General features: G+C 43.4%; 1 protein-coding gene across 2 annotated transcripts in view; it reads right to left on the reverse strand.

Moving 5' to 3' along the window:
- Positions 1–10,502: 10,502 nt before the first annotated feature.
- Adhfe1 (alcohol dehydrogenase iron containing 1) overlaps positions 10,503–25,760 on the reverse strand; it is a 29,275-nt gene continuing 14,017 nt past the window's right edge. For both annotated transcript variants that reach the window (XM_076924407.1, XM_076924408.1), the window contains 4 exons: positions 23,973–24,051; positions 20,870–20,966; positions 18,113–18,270; positions 10,503–11,019 (listed from right to left, as the gene is read on the reverse strand). In XM_076924407.1, the coding sequence (XP_076780522.1) occupies positions 10,936–11,019; positions 18,113–18,270; positions 20,870–20,966; positions 23,973–24,051 (418 nt within the window). In that variant the 3' untranslated portion in view covers positions 10,503–10,935. The remainder of the gene's footprint in view (positions 11,020–18,112; positions 18,271–20,869; positions 20,967–23,972; positions 24,052–25,760) is intronic.

Genomic DNA, 25,760 nt, shown 5'->3' on the forward strand with positions numbered 1-25,760 from the left:
TTCTCATGTCTGGTACTTGGATATACTATGGCTGTTGGGAGGGCATTATTAACCTTAGAGCTACAACTTCATTTAGAGTATATAAACACATATGTGTAGAGTACACATACACTTATTTATTAGATGTAATTTCATGGAAACAAAAATTAATATGATTCTTTATGGCCGTCTTTTAAATGTCCTTAGTGCTATCTATCCCTCCGTCTTCCTTCTCCCTCTGTATTTGCTGTCCCTCCTTGATCCTCAGTTAAAGACCCCACTCCCTGATTTTTTTCCATTTCCACCCTCATAGCACCTGAAGCCTACTAATTCCCTTTCTAGAGCTTCTTCTCCCATTCCCTTTCTGCTTCCCTGGTTTCTGTAGTTGCCTTTCTTCTATATAGCTCAGGCCTTTCCAGAAATGATACCACTTAGAGTGGGCTGGACCCTCCTACACCAATAGCAATCAAGACCATGCTTCACAGACATGGCCAGGGTCCAGTCTGATGGCGACCCCTCCTGGTGTTTCCCTCTTCTCAGGTGTATCAAGTCAGCAACCACGATTCGTCATTGCGCTGGGTGTTTAACTCACTGTAGCCCTCATGCTGGCTGTGGTGGCTCATTGATTTGTCTTCCTGGAAAAGGCTGTGTATGTGGCCTCTATGGTGAGTGGCTGTGAGTGGGTCCTGGGAAAATAGCAGCCAGTGAAATGTGTTGCAAAATTCCTGTTTGTTAGTGAAGACTTCTTTGTCTTATTAAATGTTTAAATTGTTATGTGAGCAAGTTTTTCTATTTATCAAAAACCCTATACAATACTAAACAATAGATGCTAGCATTTTTTTTAGTAATCGCCATTTTGTATATATTTTATTTTTCCTTATACTAATTCAAAATATATGCAAAGAGAGACTATGTTATTATGAAGCCCAGGACCTGTCGCTCAGTTTTAATGATAATCAATTTTTTTTTGTTTTCATTTATACTGCTACCTTCTCTCTCACCTAGATTTTATTTTGAAGCCACTTTTAAGTCAAGTTTCTTTGCCTATGGCAATCCTGCAGGGTGAAGCCAGGTGCATGCCAGGCAACTGCTCCACCAGTGCGCACAACTTCTACAAATGTTTGAATGTGTTATCAGAAAAATCATCTTTTTCTGTTTCCTAGAGTTTTTAGTGGGATCAGAAATAAGTCAGGTCACCAGTCCCAATGTCGAGGTAGATGCTCAGGCATTTAATCGGATGGCTTGTTCATGACATGAGCAGCCAGTATTACCATTAACTCTTGATTTATGAAGCCACATGTTCAGTTGTATGACGGATGTCATTAACATCGGCGTGGCAGGTTCATTCATCTGTCTCTGCCCAGAACTCTTCAGTCATGAATGCACTCAACAGATGGGGGATTTCATGGTCACAAATGGAATTGTTTACCCTCTCATTGTTCCCATGTCAGCAATCAGACAAAATCCATTACCCACCAATAAAAAGATCAGCCTGCTGCCAGTTCAGCTGTGGAGGAGCGAAGCGATGTTAAAGGGATTTAGAGTTTTAGAAGAGATAAAAGATGCAATAAGAAGCCACATAAAAATTAAGACCCCAGAGAAAAATTTGAGTCTCTCATTTTAAACCCAAAGGATTAAGGGATTTGAAGGAGAAGACCCAGTGAGTCTCCATTTTCTTAAACCTAAGTACTCTAGAGCCCTTTTTAATTATGAACACTGGGTAGCCTCCACTGTGTACGGACAGCTTTATTATGTCATCTAAAATTCATAAACACTCAAACTGTTTTTGTTTTGTTGTTGCTTTGGTTGGTTGGTTTGGTTTTTCAACAGGGTTTCTCTGCATAGTCTTGGCTGCTCTGGGTCCTGGGAAAGACAAAGTTAGCTGTTCTTCTGTGTGTCTGCTGTCAGGAACTGAAGTGCTAAATGCCAGTCTCCAGACACCAGAAGCCAATTTCGGATAAAACCCTTTGCTTAATGATACTACAAGTTCAGCAAACTGTCTGTCCTTGGTAAGAATGAAAGACAGCCATCTGACCTGGTCTCGGGACCTTGTAGAGCCAAAAGAAATTTGAGATTCCTACTCAGATACCTGTTTATTCATAGCTGGATATTTTCATGGGTCTTTATGGCTAGTGGTGAACAAGGGCGTTGAGCAGAAGAAATACTGATAATATCCAAACAGAAGGCTGCTGCTGCTGCTGCCTCTTCCTCCTCCTCTTCCTCCTCCTTCTCCTCCTCCTTCTGCTCCTCCTTCTTCTAGATTTATTTATTTTATGTATGTGAGTTCACTGTTGCTGTCTTAAAACACAAGAAGAGGGCATTGGATACCATTATAGATTGCAGTAAGCTACCATATGGTTGCTGGGAATTGAACTCAGGACCTCTGGGTGAGGCATCAATGCTCTCAGTGGCTGAGCCATCTCTCCAGCCCCCAGAAGGCTTCTTATAACGGAACAATCAACATGTCAAGTATCATATAGAGTCTACCCAGAATTAAGTTTAATTTCTAATGCACTGTTATTAATTAATATTCACCTATGTATTACTTGGTCTACTGTATTTCCTTTATCTGTGGTTAGAATGACAAGATGTTCTGGTTTTGTCAAGGAAAGTAAGCATGCCTTATTGGTCAGGTTCAATGAGGGAAAAAAAAAACCTCCATTATGTTAGCTATTGGGTCTCAGGAACCACCCATGACTTTTCCTCTGTATAAGTACCAACAAGGTAAATATATCTAAACCTATAAATTTGCTATATATTTCAATGCACTTGAGAACCTTCATAATGAAATGAATTAGAGAAAAATTTGCTAGAATAAAGCACCATAGAAATGCTTAAATAAATAAATAAACACTCAAACTGGGCTCTGAGAGAGGAGGAAGAAGAGAAGGAGGAAGAAGAAGAAGGAGGAGAAGGAAAGGTCAGTTTTGTAACAGGAAGGTTGCTGAGATGGACACTCGTCAGGACTGTTGTGAGACTTTATGTCAATAACTCTTTAGGCAGTTCTTACCCTGGCTTAGCTTGCAGGCTCTCTGCACATCTTTCTGCACATCTCTCTGCACATCTTCCTGCACATTTGTCTGCATATCTCTCTACACAACATCTGTCTGCACACCTGTCTGGTTGTTCTCTGGATCCTCCTGGCTGACCTAGCATCTGAAGTGAACTATGGAGACTTGTTTCTAAGGATGTGAATTCTACACTTGTTACCTTTTGTTCTAATACGGTGTTACAGGACAGAGGTGTTACTTCCAGCTGAGGATCACAGCAGCTGAGGATCTGGGCACGAAGCCTTTCTCACTCAGGATGTGAGACTTTGCTCAACATAACATAGTCTGAGAAAATAGTCTGTTTCATTGTATTCTATTTCTCTTCTTCAAATTCACATTGCCAATTCACTGCTATGGTTGCTGGCTATGATGGAAGAGAATGAAGATCTTTGATAAAGATAAGGTTCTTTAACCCTAGTTAACATATTAGAAGGAGAAGTAGAGCAGATAATAAATGACAGACAGACAGACAGACAGACAGGTACACAGACAAGCACACAGAGGATGCTCAGAGGACATTTCAAATCAGTGTTTCTTAATTTCTATAGGGAGAAAGCTAGCCAATGAGATTTGATTTTTCTCCTTCCTTCCTTCCTTCCTTCCTTCCTTCCTTCCTTCCTTCCTTCCTTCCTTCTTTCCTTCCTCCCTTTTCTCTTCTTTCTTCTTTTTGCTGTTGGCAGTGTGGATGATCAAACCCAGAGACTCACATATGCCACTCAGATGCTCTGCCATTGAGCTATGTTTTTATCTTCCACTGAAAGATTTAGATGAATATGTATTTTATGAAGACCATTCTGGGCACAGGAAAGGGAATGGCTTGTAAGATCTTCAGAGATTGGGGCAGGAAAGTGTTTAGAATTATGTAAGTTAGCCTCAATGTAAACTTATATATTTTTTGCTTTGGGGCTGTCTTTTCCAGTGTGGATTACTATAACACATCTCTGTAGCCTGGGGCCTGACATTTATTTCTTATGGCTCCGGAGGCTGGGAAAGTCAACATGCATTTTCTATCTGAACCATTTCTGGTAAGAGAAGTATTCCTGAATGGAAGGTGTCCTACTTCTTACTGTGTGTACATGAGTAGAGAGTGAGATTTTAGCTTCCTTCTATTATTTTAAGGAGACCACACACTTATGACTTTCAATTAAACTTAATAATTACCCAAAGATCTTGAAACACTTAGAGTCCTAGCTTTAGCATTGGGAGCAGGGGAAAATACAAATATGCAGTCCACAGAAAATCCTGGTGGGCAGCAGAGCAGAATGTAAAGCCTGGCATAGTGAAAGGAGGTGAAGGGAGGGAAGAAGGATGTGACAGGGAGGGACAGCATCCTTCATAATGTCTCTAGGACTCTCTGCCTTATGGAAAACCTTCCTTGCTGTTGGAGGCCAAATGAGAGGTTGGGAGTGTGGGACAGAGAGGTTAAAGAGGCTGGAGAGAAGCACTGTCTGTTTAGTATCTGGCACTAAGCTTAGGTATTCTGTGGAAATAAACGTTCGCTCCTGTTTCTGGGTGAAAGGGTCCCATCATCTCTTTTGTCTTGATAGCCCGTGGTATAGCAATCTCTTTCTTTCTTTACATTTGCCAGCCGTGTGACCTTGGTCAAATAATGTGACTTCCCTGAGGCTTAATTTTATCATTCATAAGATAAAGATAATTGTAAGTACTTTTTTATTATGTGTTATTCTTTATTGTTTCAGTCAGCAAATGAGTTAACACATATAATGTATGGTTAATGCCCAATGTGTAAGAATGCAAGTCTATGATCAATATTAGGTTTACAGTTAACATTACTGAGCTAATATCCTGGGGCCTGGTCTGACAAGGCTGATTTGGGGGCACAATTTGGCAAGGCATTTTACTTTTGGGAGCCTCCATTTTTTTTCTTTTTAAAATTGCCGTCCTCATTTCTCAAGCCATGAAGCGGTATTAGTTTCTAAGAGTTTTCTAACTAATTCCTAAGGCTGTTGTTGACCACTGGCCCTGCATGCTTAGCTTTTTAGGAATTCACAAGGTGAATGCTGAGAGATTCTTGACCCTAAAGGACAGTGAGATGGTAAATCAACACTGGACAAGATGTTCACCAGACATCGTGAATCAAATCTGTGACTATATCTCCCTACAAACTTGCTAGAGTAACTGGGGAGAAAAAAAAATGTTTAGGCCTTGGGATGTGGTTTAGTTGGTAGTCTTTGTCTAGAATGCAGGAAGCCCTAGGTTCAGTCTCCACTAACACATAAATTCAGGTGCTTGCTAGCACAGCAGGTTTGAGGCCAGCATGGGATATATGAGCTTCTGATTCTAAATAAGTAAATAGAATAATGGTTTGTCATACAAATATTTTCCCTTATGTTTAGTACATGGTGGAAAGCTCACACTGGTTGCCCTACAGTTGCTGCCAAAGACATCAAGGGAGCATGTGCACATGCAGCTTCCAGAAGGTTCTGATTAGAGAAGCAACTTAGATCCTTGGGAGGGGTCTTGGAGATGGTTCCTTGTCTCACTAAGATCTCACAGGGCAGCAATTCCTGTACTCACAAGCCTGTATTATTTAAAGAGCATTTGGATATTGTTCTCAGCCAGCAAAACTACGGCCCATGACTTTGATAATACAGGCCTGCTGGCTAGGGAACCACTCCCAAAGAGTCCAAGAAGATGAAATGATAAATAAATAAATAAATAAATAAATAAATAAATAAATGATTTTTGTGATTTACAGATTCACTTTCCCTTCAAGTAGTTTTATAAATTGGTTTGAGTTAATCTGCCCTATGCAGATTAATCTGTCAGGCTATATAGTCATCTCTCCATCTCATGCATTCTGTAGATTCGAGTGAGCATGCATCAGAAACATTCAGGGGAAGATCGGACCTGACACCCACATACTATACTGCTCTTGCCATGTAGTGTCTTGTGCCCCAGCACGTCTCTGCCAGCATGAAGACCATCACCAGATGTAGCCCTAGTCCCTGCATCTCCAGAACTCTGCTTCTGCCATCTCAGCTTGGCGCTGCCTCCAGCTCACTGAATGCCAGATGAAGGCAGAAGGGGTGGCAAGGGAGAAGTTTTCTATGCTGTGGCTTGTTCCAAGATGGCTGCCTGCAAATCGGCCAACGGGGTGGAGGTGCCTTAGCATGATAGGCCCTGTACTATAACACTGCTGGAGAAAAGACACGGTCAGAAGTCCATGGAACCCTTACTTTGCAGAGGACTCCTTAAATGCTTGGTATGAAGAAAATAGATATAGAGGTTTTTGGTTTTGTTTCTGAACTTTAGAGTAGTTATGGGTGTTCTGGAGCAGGAAGTCAAATTAAATTGGCCCAAGAGGGTCTCCCCCCCCCCACACACACACATCTGTGTTGGACATACACAGACTTTTCTTATTTGTGACATTCCCTAAACAACACAAAATAACTTTTTATACTGTGTCAATGTAAGTCATCTTCCAGGTGATTTCAATTATATGGAGTTATAAATAATGTCTATATAATTTTATATGAAGGACTTGGGCATCTTAAGATGTTTGGTATCCAAGGAGTGTTCTGGAAACTCCATGGATTCCTTGGGCAGACCATCCTGCAAAAGGAAAATCCCAGTTGTTTTTTTGTGAGTCCATCTGTGTGACTGAACCTGGCCACATTTATTAGGGTGCTAGGGTTTGCTCTGAAGAGAAAGATAAAGAAAGAGGAGAGGAAGTAACGCTAAGGTGGGGTCCTGTGTACATTTCAAAGGTTCATGCTTAAAATGTAAAACTTCAATGTGGGCAAACACAAGAAAGTAACTGAAAACTTGGGAACTCTATACACACGTCCATGGTCCGTGCTTTCTGCTGCTCTGGCGACACTGAAAACTTGAAGTCATCCCAATTGCCCGTCTTCTGGATGAATTACTAACATTCTACTCTGTGTACTATTGTGTGCCACTTAAAGACATGATCATGGAGATTATATGGAAACATGGGAAAGCTTAAAATGTCTTATCTCCCAAGAAAAGAGATGAGGAGTATGCCTTGGGATACTCCTTGGGAAAGCCATGGAAAGAGAAGAACACATGACTACAGCTGTGTGTTTGGGTAATGGGATTCTAGGCCGGTTTTCTTTTCTCTTGAGCATTTTAAGTAGGTGTAATTAAAATACTTCCAAGGTATATAAAAAAAATCTACACCTTGGAAAGTGGTTAAAACCACCCAGTTAAAATCCAATATTTAAAGCCATAAAGAATGAAGTTAGCTGTCCTTGGTGTAGCCTCCTGATGCCACATGGGACTCTCAGGCATTCACTGCTATTTGAAGGGACATTGCATTTAATCTGAAAGTGAGTGGAGTTGAAAAGCAGAGGAATAATAGCAGAAGAAACCAGGCCCTCCCAAAGCAGCTGCCATCAATTCATCTGGGGCCTCGAGAACTAGTTCCCACCCACTCACTGTGGCTGTGCTTAGGAGACCTGCTCCCCAAGGCCATTTTAGTGGGTATGGCTATGGCCTTGTGTGCCAATGGCTCTCAGAGGACCAGGCACTTAATGGCAGCTGTCTGGGTTGGGGTTGCAGGCATCAGGAATCAGCCTGTGTAGTGTTGACCTGGAGGTTAACAGTTATCCTACTCAGACCCCTTTCCCCAGGGGTAACATGCCTCATTAGGGTACAGCTTCCAATCCAAACAACCATTAATCTTTCTTCAGGGTTAAAGGGGCCAGAAAAGCAGTTTTTGTGCACACGCTTTCTATTTTGATACTGTACTTGTCTGAGTTTTACAAGAGAAGAATTACTTCATTGAACACGTAAAAACACCCTGCAGCTGTGTCCAGCGCTATACAAACAATGCCCAACTCAACACAGCCCTTCCCCGAGAAGGGACAAGAGATCAAAACCTGCTTATTGTGGCATGTGACAATAAATCACGGTGACATGGTTTAACTTAGAATGAATTAGTGTTTACCTCATGAGTTAGATGTGCGACTTAAGTGAAGATGTTGTCGTATGTGACAACTCCGTGAATGGAGCATTATACAAACTCTTGGGATGTCATTCTATTAATTCTCCCTCGCTTGCCAAGAAAAACAAGTAAACGAACCTGTAACTCTAGAAATGGCTTTAAAAGAAAATCAATAGAAAAAAATAGGATTTGAAATGAGAAAAATGCACTTGTTACCTCTCACATCAAAGTGTTTGATTTACAGACGCTGGCCTGGCTTCCTCTCTCATACTTAAAATGGCGGGCAATCTACAAAACGTTTCCTTTTCCGTGCTTTCAAATTATAAAGAGCAAGATGCAAAAGAAAAAAGAAGGCTTCCAAAATCTGTTTCTTAATGCATGGCCTTTACATTTCTCCTTTGCAGAGTCATCGTCAAGATGAATGCCAGACATTTCTGGTGAGTCACATCTAGACATCTGGCTACTGTTCGGAAAAAAGCATCAAGTACTTGAAGGATAAAGAATTCAATTTGTATCTTAAATTGTTTTTCATTAAATTTCTTGAATTGAAAAGAATCTCACATTCAAGAGTAGATAATATATAAAATATATCCATACATTTTCACACTAAAGAGGCCTTGGCTAAATAGAGTAAGATTCAGGTGACAGCAACAAAAACCCAGCACCCCAGAGTCCCTAAATAACACCATGGAGCAGTACAGAAAGACATTACTCATGGGCTCCATATCTGCAAGTCAACCAATTCCAAATGGAAAATATTAAAATATTAAAGAAAAAGTCTTCACAAATTTCCAACGAGCAAACCCGAGTCTGCTGTGCATTGATGACGCTGTGTGCAGGGAGTATGTAGCTTAGGGCAGGAGGCTGTAAGAAACCATTCTTGTGTGTATCCTAGTATGCATTATTTTTTATTTTTTTGCACACTAATGCTAGTATTTCTTCAGAGTTTCTAGACATGCAGTGTTTGGACATAGGCGTATTTACATATTTGATGGGGTTTGGTGCAGAAACACCAAATGGGGGGGGGTCACCATTTACACCATTTTATGTGTAGGAGGGAATTGGGCACTCTCAGTTTCAGTATCTGCATGGAGTCCTGGAACCAACTGTCTAAGGACACAGAAGACAGTGTATCATAAGAGTTTTATTTGGACATTTTTTAGAGTGGTGTTGGCAATGGGAGAATCCCTATCTTTTGCTATGCCGAATATACTTGCATTAGTAGACAGATTGTACCGAATGTTACTCGGATTAGCAGACCGACCTGGTCTCTGCCTCATTCACATTAGCTTCTACTCACACATTATTTACAGAAAGCAGGAAGAATTTTTAACTCGATGCGGTCAACTTTAGCTAGCATAATGTTGGTATCATATGCTTGTCTTTGGGTGCTAGGTATAAAGAACAAGTGTTTTATAATAATTGCCTTTGTGTGTGCATGCACACAGTTGTGCATATGAGTGTGTGTGTCATGTGCTAAGCATGCACTCTACTACTGAGCTATATCCTCAGCCCCTCCTACGGGTTTGGTGTCTGTGTGTGCACGTGGGAAGCTGCACACTGTGCATATGTGCCCGTGTACTTGGATGACAAAGGTTAACTTTGGCTATCTTTGTTTTGGTCTCCACCTTATTTTTTGAGGAAGGATCTCTCAGTAAACCTGAAGCTCATCAAGTGGCTAGGAGGCTGGCCAGGGAGCTGCTGCTGCGTGTGTGTGTGTGTGTGTGTGTGTGTGTGTTGTATGATATATGCATGTGTGTTTGTGTGTGCATTTGTAGAGGTCAGAGGTAGACATTAGGTGTCTTCCTGTTACTTTCTACCTTATGTTCTGAGACAGAGCTTCTTGATGAATCTGGACTAGCTGACCAGTAATCCCTGGGGTTCTACTTGTCTCTACCTGCTTCCACAGTGCCAAGTTTACAGATGTATGAAGCTGTGGTGGACATTTACATGGATGTGAGGGGAGGATCTGAACTCAAGTCTTCATGTATGGATGGCAAGCACTTTACCTATTAAACCACCTTCCCAGCCTTGCCAGCCCCCTTAAGATTAGAAACGTGCTTTCTTTAATAAATCCAGACAAATCAGTATGTATAAAATACAAAATGAGAGAACAGGCCAGGTATGGTGCACATTTATAATCCCAGTGCTGGAAAGACAGAGGCAGAAGAACCCCAAATTCAAGACTAGCTTTGGTTATGTAGAGAAGGTAAGGCCAGCCTCAAACGGAAGATACACAGTGTCACTCTGCCTTCAAATCCAAGAGCTGAGAATGTGGCTCAATGGCAGATCATTTGCCTAATGAGCGCAAGACCCTGGGTTCTAACTCAGCCCCTTAAACACACTGAAGATACCCCGTGCACATGCACTCCTCAATCTATCATACCCTGATTTCACTTCTCTGGTAGCTTTTAATATTTTGATGTGCACCTTTTTCTCTCTATAAACACACTCACATACAGTTAAAAAGTGAAGCCAGACTCTTCTTTATATAACTTTTCTGCCATTTGTTTCCTGCTACCATCTTTTATGAAACAGACATATTTTCAAGACTTTTACTTCATTTTTATTAATAATACCACAGTATTCTATCATTTACTATATTAGGATTCACTTAGTAATGAATATTTAGATTATTTTAATTTTTACTATCCAAAAATACTGTAAGAAAACATTCTTGTGTGTATCCTAGTATGCATTATTTTTTTTTTTCGCACACTAATGCTAGTATTTCTTCAGGGTGACTTTCTAGACATTCAGTGTTTGGACATAGACATATTTACGTATTTGATGGGTTTTGGTGCAGAAACACTGACCCCTGGGGTTCCCCCAAAGGATACAATCACATCACATTTAAACCAATAACAGGCGAATTAGGTGTGGAGATAAGACGACAAGGGCCAACCCTGATCAACTTCGGCTATCTGTAACTTCTGTTGCAAGGGACAATGGTAATTCTTTCCACTAATACTTTAATCAGTACAGTTTCATTGATGCTTCAAACAAAGCAGACAAATCCTCTTCTGACTGGGCACGGGGCGCAAGCTTCGTGACCCTTTCCTGAAACAATAAATAAAAGGAGTTATCCAGGGCTTGGCGATGAGTTTGTCAATGCTACTACGTGGTTATGTGAATTAGCAATGACTGGATAGTTTAAATATCCTATAGAAATAGCTCGGTGTCTTGGCACATTCCTATAACCCAGCACTTGAGGGTCAGGGTCAGGGTCAGGGTCAGGGTCAGGGTCAGGGTCAGGGTCAGGGTCAGGGTCAGGGTCAGGGTCAGGGTAATCATGAACTCAAGGCCAGCCTGGGATGTATAGAAAGATTCTGGCTCAAAAAAAAAAAAAAAAAAAAAAAAAATGTGTGAAGAAACTCTCCACCCCCAGGTCCCAAGCCATTGAGTGGTTTGGCCTGACTCCCAACTCAGGTTTATCAAGACCTACTTTTTCCCATGACAGCTTTGGAAAGCTGTCAGCTCTGGCTTTCTGCTCGTACGCACAGAAACAAACCAGCCCATACACTTATCAAACCGGGCCAGTCAATAGCCTCTGCCAGCCGTCCCTGTGCAGAGAGTTTTGTCCCTGGTAAGGACACTGCAGTGCTGCTAAGAAAATGACTCAGGAACACATTCCTCAAGCTTAGTCTTCAGACTCATCCGAAAGGACTTTCTGTGGGATATAACTGTTTAGGCTATATGCAACAAGGATCCACCCACCATCCTTGACTAAAGTTTTATATTTACTTTTCCAAACTAGTTTAGTGGGTTGCTTAATTTCTCCAGTGATCTTTATGGGTAGAGTTGGTGATGTCAACATCCTCTGGCTCCATGATCCTTCTGGGACAAGGATGAAAGGGAAGAAACATGACATCTTGTGGGTTCCATGGGTCATTTGGTCTAGTTTCTTGTGATAAGCAGGTGCTTGCTGTCTACCCATTGGCAGGCGAGCACAGGTGGAGAGAGGCCCTGCTGTGGACTCATCATAGTGTTTAACATGTAGTAAATGTATTGGCAACAGGTGGCATCTGAGAGGTCACATACACAGGATGGACTGCTGACTCTGCCCAGCCCTCCCATTTTCCTCATTTCAGAAATGACACCAAATAGTTCTGACAAAAAGTATCTTAAGGATATCTTTGTGTACAGGTTCCCTTGACCTGCCAGTTCAGTCTATCAGCCAGTCCGTCAGACCCACCTACAAGATGCACCAAGATCTCTGAGACACCCGTCCTGCAGTGAGCTGTTTCCATTTTTGCTCCACTATCTCCCCCTAGTGGTTATTCTCTTGACAGCAGCCAGATCTGCTTTCCCCACAGCAGTGACCTGGGTTTATTTCTAAGCTCTGGGTAACTTCCCTTTGTGATAAGAACAAAATCATGGAGCTGCCATGTAACTCAGTTGGTAGAGTACTTGCCTGGCATACAAGAAGCCCCGGCTTCCATCTCCAGTACAACAGAAACTAGGTATGCTAGCTCCCATAGCACAGGAGACAGAAGCAGGTGGGTCAGCAACTCAAGGCTATCCTCAGTTACATATCACATTTGGGGCCATCCTGGGATACATGAAATTTAGTCCTCCACCCGAACACCGCCCTCCCCCAAATATTACGACATCTGATGTATTCCTCATCTGGCTTTGTTTCTCAGCCCTCTGTCTCCCACTGGCTCAAGTTCCCTACTAGTTTGATTGAGTCTGTGTAGCCCTGACTGGCTTCAAACTCACTGTTCAGCACAGGCTTATTCTACTGATGCTTCTGGTCCCACTTCCTAAGTGCTGGGTTACAGGTTCACACCACCATACCCAGATCTACCAACTTTTTTACATTTTAGCCAATCTCTGCATCCTTGTCTAGTTGCCATGTCTGGGTTGGGAATGTCACATAAGCCACCTGATTACCCTCACTGGAGTTCCCTCTACTTCGTCCCCACAGGGTGGCCATTATAAAAATAATGGAAACTAACAAGTACTGGAGAAGATGAAGAGGGCTGGAGCCCTTTGTGTTGTTAATAGAAACGTAAATGGTGCAGGCACTATGGAAAAGTTTACCGGAGCATTAGAAAGTTAAAAACCGGGCTAAGATTGGTGGCACATGCTGAAATTCCAGCACCAGAGGAGTCAAAGTGAGGATCATCAACTGGGCTACATAGTGAGATCCTGTCTCAAACAAATCCAAATAAATAATATGATTACCATATGAATTAACTATTCTATTCATACATCCTCCAAAAAATTGAAGGAAGGGTGCGAGCACCAGTGTTTGGAACAGTCAGAGGTGCAAACAACCTCAGTGTCTTCTAAGACATGCAAGAAATGGGTAAGCAAAATGTGGTCTATCCACACAAAGAAATATTACTTATCCTTAAACAGGAACAGAATTCTGACACATGCCACAAACTGGTCAACACATTAAGATACAATAGGCCAGCCACAGAAGCACTGACAGTGCATGATTGCACGTACAAGAGGCGCCCAGCCTAGGTACTTTCAGAGACAGGAAATAGATCTTAAGTTACCACGGGCTGTGAGGAAGACAACAGGGCAGTTGTTGTTTGATGGGTCTAGCTCTTTGGGATGCTAAGAAAAGTCCTACAGTGGGTAGCGGTTACTGTACAGTGCCGTGGCTGTGTCAGATAGCATTGTATTATACACATAAAAGTTATTAAAATGACAAATTAATGTTACTTTCCTACAATTAAAAATAAAAATGAAAAGGATGGATAGTATCCTGGAGAAAGTGGGGGAAATGCTGATAAATATGGGCGTGACAAGGGCAAAAATTTATATTCTAGCAGGTCTTGTTAACAGTCATTCATCAATCACTCTATCATCTGTCTATGTATTTACTGTCTATATCCTATCTATCTATATACTTTGTCTGATTATATATCATATATTTATTTATAATCTATCTATCTATCTGTCTATCTATCTATCTATCTATCTATCTATCTATCTATCTAACTGACTATTCTAATATAATCTAGTTTGTGGCAAAATGAAAAACTGAATTTAAGTGTGTGTTATAACCAGAGATGAAGTTGATGCCTTCTCACCACATTTTATTATAACAATAGGAGTCCTCTGATGAGCTCAGAGTCTTTGACCATGATCTGTTCATATTTGGAGAGACATCCTGGACTTTCAGGAGCAGCTGAGCTCAAGCCTTTCCTACCTTTTTTTTTTTTTTTTTACATTTCTAACCCTAATGATTGGGCAAACACAGATGGAGACAAAGTATCTGATCCTACACTATATAAAAGCCAAACGGTTTCAGAATGAAATGTGTTGAGCAATGTGCTATTATTTACAGACAAGAAGACCAAAGAACAACTGATTAATATGGGCACTGAAATAAATACTTCTACTTTTAGCACATTCATAAAATAACACCATTTCAGCTGGTCTGTCTACCAAGCGTGGGAGCACTCACTTGGGCAGACAGCTCTTTCCATGATGAAAGGTTTTGATTGGAAATGTAAAATGGTTCTCTCCAGAGGTTTCCAAAATCTAGCTCTGAAGATGAGTTTGTTTTTGCCCACTCCCTCTGCAGCTGGGCCCTGCAGTTGGAAGCCTCTGTGTTCAGGGCTGTCATTATCCACCACTAGCATAGGCTGTGGTGTTTGGTTAGGGAAACTGGCCTGCTTGTTCCTTCTAGAGAGAACCAACCCCTGACTGCTAAGTATAAAACAGCCTTTATCAAAGAACTATAGAAAACTAACTTTCTGGCAAAGCTGTTTGCAGGGACCAGTATATCCTAATCTCATTACATTAAATCTGGTAGCTATTAATGAATAAAGATTGGTCTACTGTATGTGTAAAATTCTGAGGTTGTGATGGCATTCCTGTAAAATGTTCACTGCTGCCAAACCCCAAACCAAACCAGACCAGAGCAGAGCAGAGCAGAGCAGAGCAGAGCAGAGCAGAGCAGAGCAGAGCAGAGCAGAGCAGAGCAGACTAAACCAAACCAAACCAAACCAAACCAAAAATCCCCCATATTCTTCATCTGCAGGTTATTTCTGTTCTAGTGAGAGCTCTCTGTTGCTGTGATAAAACACTGACCAAAAGCCACCTTGGGGATGAAAAGACTAATTTCACGGTAACAGTTCCCCAGGTCACAGTCTAACGCTGAGCTAAGTCATGGAGGAACGCTGTTTACTGGCTTGCTGTCACACTGCTCCGTGGGGGAGACTCTTCCCATAACCAAGTTTGGCTACCAGCTTGAGATGCAGCCTTGGTCCCCTCTGGACCACAGTTTCTGTGCGCTGGCCCTCAGGAAATACTCCCCAGAAACTCTCTTGGTGGTGTTGGTCTTTGATTAATCACAGTTGATTTTTCAGCCCCAGCTAATCAGAATCTATCATCTCAGTAAAGCCAAGGGACACTTCAATGCTGCTGGTCTCCGTAATGGAAGCTGATGCTCTCTTCTGGGTGTGTCTGAAGACAGTGACAGTGTACTTACATAAAACACATAAATATATCACTAATTCATATATATGTATATATGTATATATATAAAAGGCCATCAACCAAATGGCCCAGTCATCTTTGAAGGACTCTCAATCTTCCCATAAGCTGGGCCTCTGCCATCTGCATCTGTTTCTCGCTTTAACATTGCTTTCTTCCAAGCTCCCATAACAGCTTAGTAAGCTCTGAGGACTTGAGTGGCTTTTTCAAGCCCAAACCAATATGGTCATGTCCATCACCAAAATATCACATTCTTGGGTACCAGTTTCTGTCCTGTTTTGGTTTCTGTTGCTGTGTAGAGATCTGCCTGCCTCTGCCTCTTGAGTGCTAGGATTAAAGGCTTAAAGGTGTGTGCATGGCCGCCGCCACCACCACCACCACCACCACCACCGTGCTTTTTTTTAAAATTGTTTTACAGGTTATAGTTTATCATCAAGAGAAGTTAAGGCTGAAACACAGAACAGTGGAGTGCTGCTTACTGGCTTATCCTCCGTGGTTTCTTTAGCTTCCTTTCTTATACAACAAGGGCCACCTGTCCGGGGTAGTGCCACTCGTCTCCCACATCATTCATCCTCACATGACTTAAGAATTCAAGCGCAGGCTGCTCTGATGGAGGTGGCTCCTCAGCTGGTGATTCCAGCTTGGGTCAAGTTACAAAAACTAACTAGCACCATTAATTCTTGGCAGTAAATTCATATTCTTTTAATTTTTAAGATATTAGAATATTATTTATTGTATATATATATTTATATGGGTGCACCATGGTACAAGGGACGTGGTCAGAGGACAATTTCCGAGAGTCAGTTTTCTGTACCATGTGGGTCCCAGGAATTGAACTGAAGTCATTTTGGTTTAGCAGCAAGTACCTTTACCTGATGAATCACCTTATTGGCATAAAAAAATTCATATTCTTAAACACAGTCCACTTCAGAAAAGACAGCATCTCTGAGAAAATGCTATGAAACTAGAAGCCACATTGAGATCATCGTGGCCACTAGGTCTGTGGAGTTCGTGGCCAGGCTTTTGTGGCTGTCTTTGTTTTACGCAGTCTTAGGAAAGACCTACAGTTACCGCCACCAAGCCACTTGCCCACCTGGACAGAAGTTTTAGGAGAAACTGCAGGCATGAGCTCACTCAACATATCCACTAGCCTGTGCTGGGTGGGGCAGAGAACAGAGGGGCAATGCAGGGTTCCGGCATCCTCAGGAGGCTTGAACGAAGTCACTACAAGTGTAAGACTTTACAAGGCCTTATATTTTGGCGTAATGAACGTTAGAATTATGGCTCAGCACCTATGCTATATCTCAAAGCACTCAAAACACAAATATGTTTCTCACTCATTTACACCACTAGATAAAACTGGATCTACTGGGCTTGAATCTAAGTCAGGGAAACTAGTGGCTCATGGGCCATATTTCACTAGTATACCGAGAAGCCATGGAACTGGGTACAAGAAGCAACCAGCTGATGATTTTCTTAGCAGTTGGAATGTCTACCCATTACCGATCCTAAGTTTATAGTTAATGATAACATGAAGGCTGCTCTCCCATCCCATGGGTCATTGCTTTCCACTTTACCCCGTTACCTCAGAGCACTTGGTTCACTGCTATTCCCATATGCTTCTGTGGACATAGGAAGCTGTGAGCTCAAACTATACCACCATCTGTGAATGGTGAAATTCTCACCAGTCTATACAGTGATGGTGTGGGGAAGGAGGAGCTAGCTTGAGCCCTTGCTTTCTTAGAGTGGGGTGAGGAAAAGGGACCACTGTTTGTGGTAAGCGAGGTCCTGCTTAAATGGATATTCTAGCTGTCTGCTGTCTCAGTGCTCTCTCTCTCTCTCTCTCTCTCTCTCTCTCTCTCTCTCTCTCTCTCGTGTGTGTGTGTGTGTGTGTGTGTGTGTGTGTGTGTGTGTGTGCCATGAATGCTTAACATTGGACAAAAGAGCTCCATGGTGACCACTGCTTGCCTGCTTTTCAACATTGACTAGGAGGACTGGGGAGAACACTGGCTGTGGTGGCCATGGTGTTGTCCACTAACTCAGAGCTCAAGGATCTGAGGACCCTACTTTATAGTAAATTGTAGTATCAGGGTCTTGGCCCATTATGATCTGGTGTAGTGTACTAGCTCCAGAGACGTCCAAACAGATTGCATCTTCATGAGGTTCTTGGGAAAGGGAGTTTTATATCTGTAACGATTCTACTCTATAAGTGGGGGTAATTTCACGTTCTTTAGCAAAATTTAAACAAATAAAATAAGGCACAGAGGGACACAGATGTGTATGAAATATACAACGTTCCCCCAAATGATTCAAATGCAAACTTACAATAGTTTCAAATCAAAAGAACAGTAGGAATCTTTGTTATAGTGGAACATACCATCAGTGGTCCCTTTGAAATGGCTTCGCACTGTCTTATGGGGGGACTCCTTAAGCAGCAGCAATGTGGGAAAGGGTGAGGCTTCCATAGCTCAAGTCGCTTTGGCAGTTTGCATCTTGAAGTTTTCATAAAGGATCCTTTCATTTTTGCCACAGTTTTATGGACGAACATAAAGACACAGAGGCCAGGCTGCTTTGGTACTGTGGGTTCTTTAGCGGCTGTGAGGGGTGCTTCAAGGTCACTAGCAGACTGGGTGTTGGTCCCCTCTGGCTCTGTGTTTAGCAAGCATGAAGGCCATGCTGTGAATCTTACCTGGGGCAGTGTTCCTTTCACCAATGAAGGGATGTCATCCTTGGAATAACCAAGGGCAGCCAGACCATCATCAACATTTAGGTCAAATAGGAATTTTCGGAGGGCATCTGCCAACACAGGCCCAGCATCTTGGATCCTGGCAGTGCGGATGTTGGCTCCTAGAAGAAAGGTTGAGACCATAGGAAGAGAGAAACGCAGCTTCCAAATATAGCTCAGTCACAATATCAGCTGAACATGTAATTTGTACCCAATGACACCTCCAAACACTGAGGTCCAGGGCACTACTAGGGTTTCCTAAGATGTTTCTGTCGTCAGTGGCCCATAGATGACAGGCTCAGTAGCCATCAGCTCTTTGGGACAAGCTGGTTGGGGACTTCTGATTCCTCCCTGATCACCTTTTGTGTGGTGGGGGAGCAGAATGACAGAGCCAAGAAAGGAGGTGCTGAATAGAAGGCTGGGAAGATGCTAGCACTGGGATGCAGGGATGGCACATTTGTAGGGGGTTGGGATGCAGGGATGGCACATTTGTAGGGGGTTGGGATGCAGGGATGGCATATTTGTAGGGGGTTGGGATGCAGGGATGGCATATTTGTAGGGGGTTGGGATGCAGGGATGGCATATTTGTAGGGGGTGTAGCTTATATGGCTTTCAAGACTTGGCATTTACTGACCCCTAGAGGTGTGTGCATTCAATGACTTTTCTAACAGCAACATAGAAAAACACAAGGCTTTTGCAGACAGCTTGAGGCAAGGATGTTGAACTACAAATACCACACATAGGCCACCAGAGAGCTCTGTTACATGTGACTAGGGAAGAAAAGGTTTCCTTTTTATACCTTAAAAAAATTTAGACAATGTTGACAAAGGACAGGGGATGGTCCTCTTAATAAATGTCTCAGTGGCAGCTGGGCACAACAAAGACCACAGACCCAGGGAACAGTGCTTCCTGTGAAGACGATCATGTGAAGAAGGTTGCCAAGGCTTGGAGATTTGTAAGGACAGACGCTTAATGATTCACAGCACAAACAGTAACAGAGATGTTAGTCTGGAAGGGCCATGGAGTTCTGCTCTTAGGCAGGGGAGTGTACAGATGCCCAGGGAAGATAACAGCTTTCCTAGCCCGGGCTTAGCACATAGCCTGTCCATCATCTAAGTGCAACACCTGTGCTGCCCACAGGCTCGCATTCTGCTAATGAAGGCAGCTTGAACAAGGTAAAGACAAAATGCCTGTGAGGGAGAGGAGGGAGGGGAGGCCCCTGTTTGCTGCAGCACACGGTAAGTCAGAGTTACGCCTCTTCCTTCTGTGAGGGTCAGAGAGGCTCTAGTTCCAGCAAAAGGTAAACAGAACCAGATCCAGGCCAGATGGAGAGACACAGGATGAAAGGTACACCAGACCTGGCAGATCCGTCTGCAATGCCCAGCAGCAGCTATGAGTAGATTAGGTGAGGGCGTGACAGGATATGGGGTTACAGTTTTATGATCCTGGGATGGTTGCCATCAAACACATGGCACAGACATCTAGGCTTTCCTATGGAGCATTTTTAGAAACAATAACAAAAAAGAGGGGACATGAAGGAAAATAAACTGGTATAGCTAAGAAAAAGCTAAGATTTCATAGTGAACTAACATACTTAACTAGTAATATGGAATACTACTGGAATTCCTAAGCAGTTAGGAGGAACCGCTGGGTTCTCCTCCCAGTTTAACAGGGGATCTGCCTTCTTGTAATGTCTGTGCTTCCTGGAACACGGCCTGTAAATTCACTAAGATTTCTACAGTGTATCTAGCCTACCATTTAGGACCCCTTTCCCTAATTTTTACCATTCGTATATTTACAAAGGCCAGAGCTATGTCCCAGCATGGCCGCGATTCCCCTCCCTAAAGGGAGAAGGGATACAGGCCCCTGGTATCACTGCCAATGTGTTCACTCAGTACACACTGCAAACTGAAGCCCGGGCTTGGCTCCAAGTCCTGGGGCTTCTGACATTAACATTCCCCACAGAGCACCTGGGGCCCTGGGGCACACAAAGAGCTGGTGTGTGAGGGAGGGCAGGGGCAGCAGCCCTGTGGGAGGATGTCTGTGGTCATTCCTGCCTCCTTGGGAATAATCTTTCTAACGGCTCAAGCTACAAGAACATAATGAAGAGTTTTTGTTACAGCCTTTCTCTTCCCACCCTAAACCCAAGTAGGGGGGATAAGACGTTCACAAGCAAATCAAGTTCTCCAAGTCACCTAAAAAAATAAAAGAGTTCTTGTTTCAGAGAAACACTAAGATTTTTTTAAAACCCCCACTATGGGCATCCAGCATATAATTTTATTTCTGTAAGAGTTAAAAGGCACAGTGTGTATCTTATTGGAGAGATTGCTTATCCGACAGTATGCGAGCAGCTGCTCATTTGCAATTGTCTTGGTTTATTGTTTGGCTTCTCTGTGACTGAGAGGTCACTGCTGCTTTCTTGATTCATTCTATCAGTGACTCTGCATAGCAGAAGTCAGAGAGGACAGCAGTTGTGTGTCCAGCAGTGAGAGCAGAGCAAATAGCAAATAGCAAAAGAAATACGTGACAGGGTCAGTTTTAGGTTCCATTTCCTGACGGATCCTTAGAAGGCTAAAATTATGGCATTTAAGTGCTGTCTGGGCCTCCAGGCAAGTCCCTGTCATCTCATCACTGAGCTACCCCAAAACGAAAGCCTTTGTTCTAGTCCCCCGGAAACACTCCACCTTGGAAGGCCACAGAGCGGTGAGTAAAGGTTCATACCTAATATTTCTGCTGTCTCCAGGTGCCGCTCTGGAAACATCTGGGCTGTGAAGGTGAACACTGCAGGAGACGTGAGTACCACGGAAAGGCCATGGGGCTGGGGAGAGATGCACAGAACAGCTGTTCTTCCTCAACACTCTGGCATGACTAGTTCTGTGGGCAGTCAAGGGCTCTCACTGACATGACTAGTCCTGTGGGTAGTCAAGGGCTCTCACTCTGACATGACTAGTCCTATGGGTAGTCAAGGGCTCTCACTCTGACATGACTGGTCTTGTGGGTAGTCAAAGGCTGTCACTCTGACATGACTAGTCCTGTGGGTAGTCAAGGGCCCTCACTCTGACATGACTAGTCTTGTGGGTAGTCAAGGGCCCTCACTCTGACATGACTAGTCCTGTGGGTAGTCAAGGGCTCTCACTCTGACATGACTAGTCCTGTGGGTAGTCAAGGGCCCTCACTCTGACATGACTAGTCCTGTGGGTAGTCAAGGGCTCTCACTCTGACATGACTAGTTCTGTGGGCAGTCAAGGGCTCTCACTGACATGACTAGTCCTGTGGGTAGTCAAGGGCTCTCACTCTGACATGACTAGTCCTATGGGTAGTCAAGGGCTCTCACTCTGACATGACTAGTCCTATGGGTAGTCAAGGGCTCTCACTCTGACATGACTGGTCTTGTGGGTAGTCAAAGGCTGTCACTCTGACATGACTAGTCCTGTGGGTAGTCAAGGGCCCTCACTCTGACATGACTAGTCTTGTGGGTAGTCAAGGGCCCTCACTCTGACATGACTAGTCCTGTGGGTAGTCAAGGGCTCTCACTCTGACATGACTAGTCCTGTGGGTAGTCAAGGGCCCTCACTCTGACATGACTAGTCCTGTGGGTAGTCAAGGGCTCTCACTCTGACATGACTAGTCCTATGGGTAGTCAAGGGCCCTCACTCTGACATGACTAGTCCTGTGGGTAGTCAAGGGCTCTCACTCTGACATGACTAGTCCTGTGGGTAGTCAAGGACTCTCACTCTGACATGACTGGTCTTGTGGGTAGTCAAAGGCTCTCACTCTGACATGACTAGTCCTGTGGGTAGTCAAAGGCTCTCACTCTGACATGACTAGTCCTATGGGTAGTCAAGGACTCTCACTCTGACATGACTGGTCTTGTGGGTAGTCAAAAGCTCTCACTCTGACATGACTAGTCCTGTGGGTAGTCAAGGGCTCTCACTCTGACATGACTAGTCCTGTGGGTAGTCAAGGACTCTCACTCTGACATGACTAGTCCTGTGGGTAGTCAAGGGCTCTCACTCTGACATGACTAGTCCTGTGGTTAGTCAAGGACTCTCACTCTGACATGACTGGTCTTGTGGGTAGTCAAAGGCTCTCACTCTGACATGACTAGTCCTGTGGGTAGTCAAGGGCTCTCACTCTGACATGACTAGTCCTGTGGGTAGTCAAGGACTCTCACTCTGACATGACTAGTCCTATGGGTAGTCAAGGGCTCTCACTGACATGACTAGTTCTGTGGGTAGTCAAAGGCTCTCACTCTGACATGACTAGTCCTGTGGGTAGTCAAGGGCTCTCACTCTGACATGACTAGTTCTGTGGGTAGTCAAGGGCTCTCACTCTGACATGACCAGTCCTGTGGGTAGTCAAGGGCTCTCACTCTGACATGTCTAGTTCTGTGGGTAGTCAAGGGCTCTCACTCTGACATGACTGGTCTTGTGGGTAGTCAAAGGCTTTCACTCTGACATGACTAGTCCTGTGGGTAGTCAAGGGCCCTCACTCTGACATGACTAGTCCTGTGGGTAGTCAAGGGCCCTCACTCTGACATGACTAGTCCTGTGGGTAGTCAAGGGCTCTCACTCTGACATGACTAGTCCTGTGGATAGTCAAGGGCCCTCACTCTGACATGACTAGTCCTGTGGGTAGTCAAGGGCTCTCACTCTGACATGACTAGTCCTATGGGTAGTCAAGGGCCCTCACTGTGACATGACTAGTCCTGTGGGTAGTCAAGGGCTCTCACTCTGACATGACTAGTCCTGTGGGTAGTCAAGGACTCTCACTCTGACATGACTGGTCTTGTGGGTAGTCAAAGGCTCTCACTGTGACATGACTAGTCCTGTGGGTAGTCAAGGACTCTCACTCTGACATGACTAGTCCTATGGGTAGTCAAGGACTCTCACTCTGACATGACTGGTCTTGTGGGTAGTCAAAGGCCCTCACTCTGACATGACTAGTCCTGTGGGTAGTCAAGGGCTCTCACTCTGACATGACTAGTCCTATGGGTAGTCAAGGGCCCTCACTCTGACATGACTAGTCCTGTGGGTAGTCAAGGACTCTCACTCTGACATGACTGGTCTTGTGGGTAGTCAAAGGCTCTCACTCTGACATGACTAGTCCTGTGGGTAGTCAAGGGCTCTCACTCTGACATGACTAGTTCTGTGGGTAGTCAAGGACTCTCACTCTGACATGACTGGTCTTGTGGGTAGTCAAAGGCCCTCACTCTGACATGACTAGTCCTGTGGGTAGTCAAGGGCTCTCACTCTGACATGACTAGTCCTATGGGTAGTCAAGGGCCCTCACTCTGACATGACTAGTTCTGTGGGTAGTCAAGGGCCCTCACTCTGACATGACTAGTCCTGTGGGTAGTCAAGGGCTCTCACCCTGACATGACTAGTCCTGTGGGTAGTCAAGGGCTCTCACTCTGACATGACTAGTCCTGTGGGTAGTCAAGGACTCTCACTCTGACATGACTAGTCCTGTGGGTAGTCAAGGGCTCTCACTCTGACATGACTAGCCCTGTGGGTAGTCAAGAGCTCTCACTCTGACATGACTAGTCCTGTGGGTAGTCAAGAGCCCTCACTCTGACATGACTAGTCCTTTGGGTAGTCAAGGGCTCTCACTCTGACATGACTAGTCCTGTGGGTAGTCAAGGGCTCTCACTCTGACATGACTAGTCCTGTGGGTAGTCAAGAGCTTGCTGTGTGGGCTGGGGTGCAGCTTGATGGCAGAGTTCTTGTCAGGGTTCCATTCCCATGCCCGCTGACAAATATACTTACAGAGATCGGGACAATTCTAAGAGACAGTTGAGTTACTTATTATTAAATGTCTTTACCACCAGAGGATGATCCACATTATATTCCTTGGCTTTATATGCCTTCACTAAGCCTGAAATTGGGTAAGACATGCCATGGCTGGAAAAGAAGAAAAAAGCCTTTTGTTGACACACAGATGCTAGAATCCAGTAACATGGACATTGTTGCAGGAGTGCTCCCATGTCTCTGGACTGTTACTCGCAGGGTTCTACACGATGTGCTTCTTGGATGCAGGGAATGTACTGTGACACACTCCAAGTTTACTGGATTCACTGACAAAACCTCTGAAATGATCAGACTCCAGTGATCAAAGAGTTGTATGCATTGGATAATATGCAAGCTGGGCCTATTAGTGATCCATTCTGCAAATAAGCGGCAGATTGTTTCAAATGTTGTATATTAACAGTGCTGAATTATAAAGGACTAGTCTACCCTAAGAAGCTAGGTTAATCAGTCCTATTTAATTGACTTTTATTTGCTTGCTTTTTACCTTTGCAAATCTGTGTGCAATCACAGGGCAGGAGACGATGTTGAGTGTCCCACTCTACTGTTCTTTCTTTGCTTTATTTCCTCAAGACAGGATTTCCTCTAGAACTAGGCTGGCAGCATCAAGACCCAGTGACTCTGCACCTCACAGTGCTGGGGCTGTAGATAGTTGTGGCCATCCACACCCAACTTCAGATTTTTATGTGAGTGCTGGATCCAAACTCAGGTCCTCAGGATTGCACAGAAACATCCTACCCCTTGAAACATTCTCCAGCAGACAGTGGGCTTTGCTTTTATCAGAAAATAGACACTTTATATCCTCTTGAACTTTTAGTGAACACATAGGAAAACATTCTAGTTTAATAGATGGTTCAGAGTATTGTAACAAGTTAATATATAATATTCACAATTAATATTGTAAAAATGAAGTACTTAATGTAAGCAAAATGGTCTCATTCTTATAATATAGACTATTGGAAGAGTGCAAACTTATTCAGCAAAAGATCTCATGAAAGGAAGTATTTTGATGAATTACATAAATATTTATCCCAAAGTTTTCAGACATCTTGCATGAGATAAATTGGAAGCTACTGCTTCCCTGAGTTATTGGGTATTTTAGAATGTACCTTTTGGAAGTACATTCTCTTTAGAATTCTCTCTTGGAATCAGAAAATTATTAATATGCTTTCAAGAAGTGTTAGGGTTCATGTAGCTTTCAAAGGCAACTCTATAGTAATACTTAAATTTTCATTTTTTTAAGTTTTAAAATTTATTCATGCATGAGCGCTCTGTCTGCATACATGTATATAGATCCCATTACAGGTGGCTGTGAACCATCATGTGGTTGCAGGGAATTGAACTCAGGACCTTTGGAAGAGTAGCCAGTGCTCTTAAGTACTGAGCTAACTCTCCAGCCCCAAAATTTCAATTCTTTTTAATAGTTGTCTATGTTCTTTGTACAAAATAAAAATTATTCATAGTCTCTTTTCTTCTGGCCATTTTATGCATATATTTATCATCGTATTGAACATAGTTTCAAGATTTCTTTTTCCTTTTTAATTTTATGTGTTTGTGTGTGTTTTGCCTGCATGTATGTGTCCCATGCCTGCAGTACCCAGGGAGGCCAGAAGAGGGCGTTTGAGCACCTGGAACTTGAGTTACAGAGGCAGTAGATACCACATGGGTGCTGAGAATTGAACCTGGGTCATTTGAAAGAGTAGCTGGTGATCTCTAACTGCGGAGCCATCTCCCCTGTCCCTGTACACTGCTTTTGTAGACGAATCTTTGTTTGTTTTAAGACTGAGTCTCATGCAGGCCAGGAT

The sequence above is a fragment of the Arvicanthis niloticus genome, chromosome 25 (assembly GCF_011762505.2).
Source record: "Arvicanthis niloticus isolate mArvNil1 chromosome 25, mArvNil1.pat.X, whole genome shotgun sequence".
Lineage (NCBI taxonomy): Eukaryota > Metazoa > Chordata > Mammalia > Rodentia > Muridae > Arvicanthis > Arvicanthis niloticus.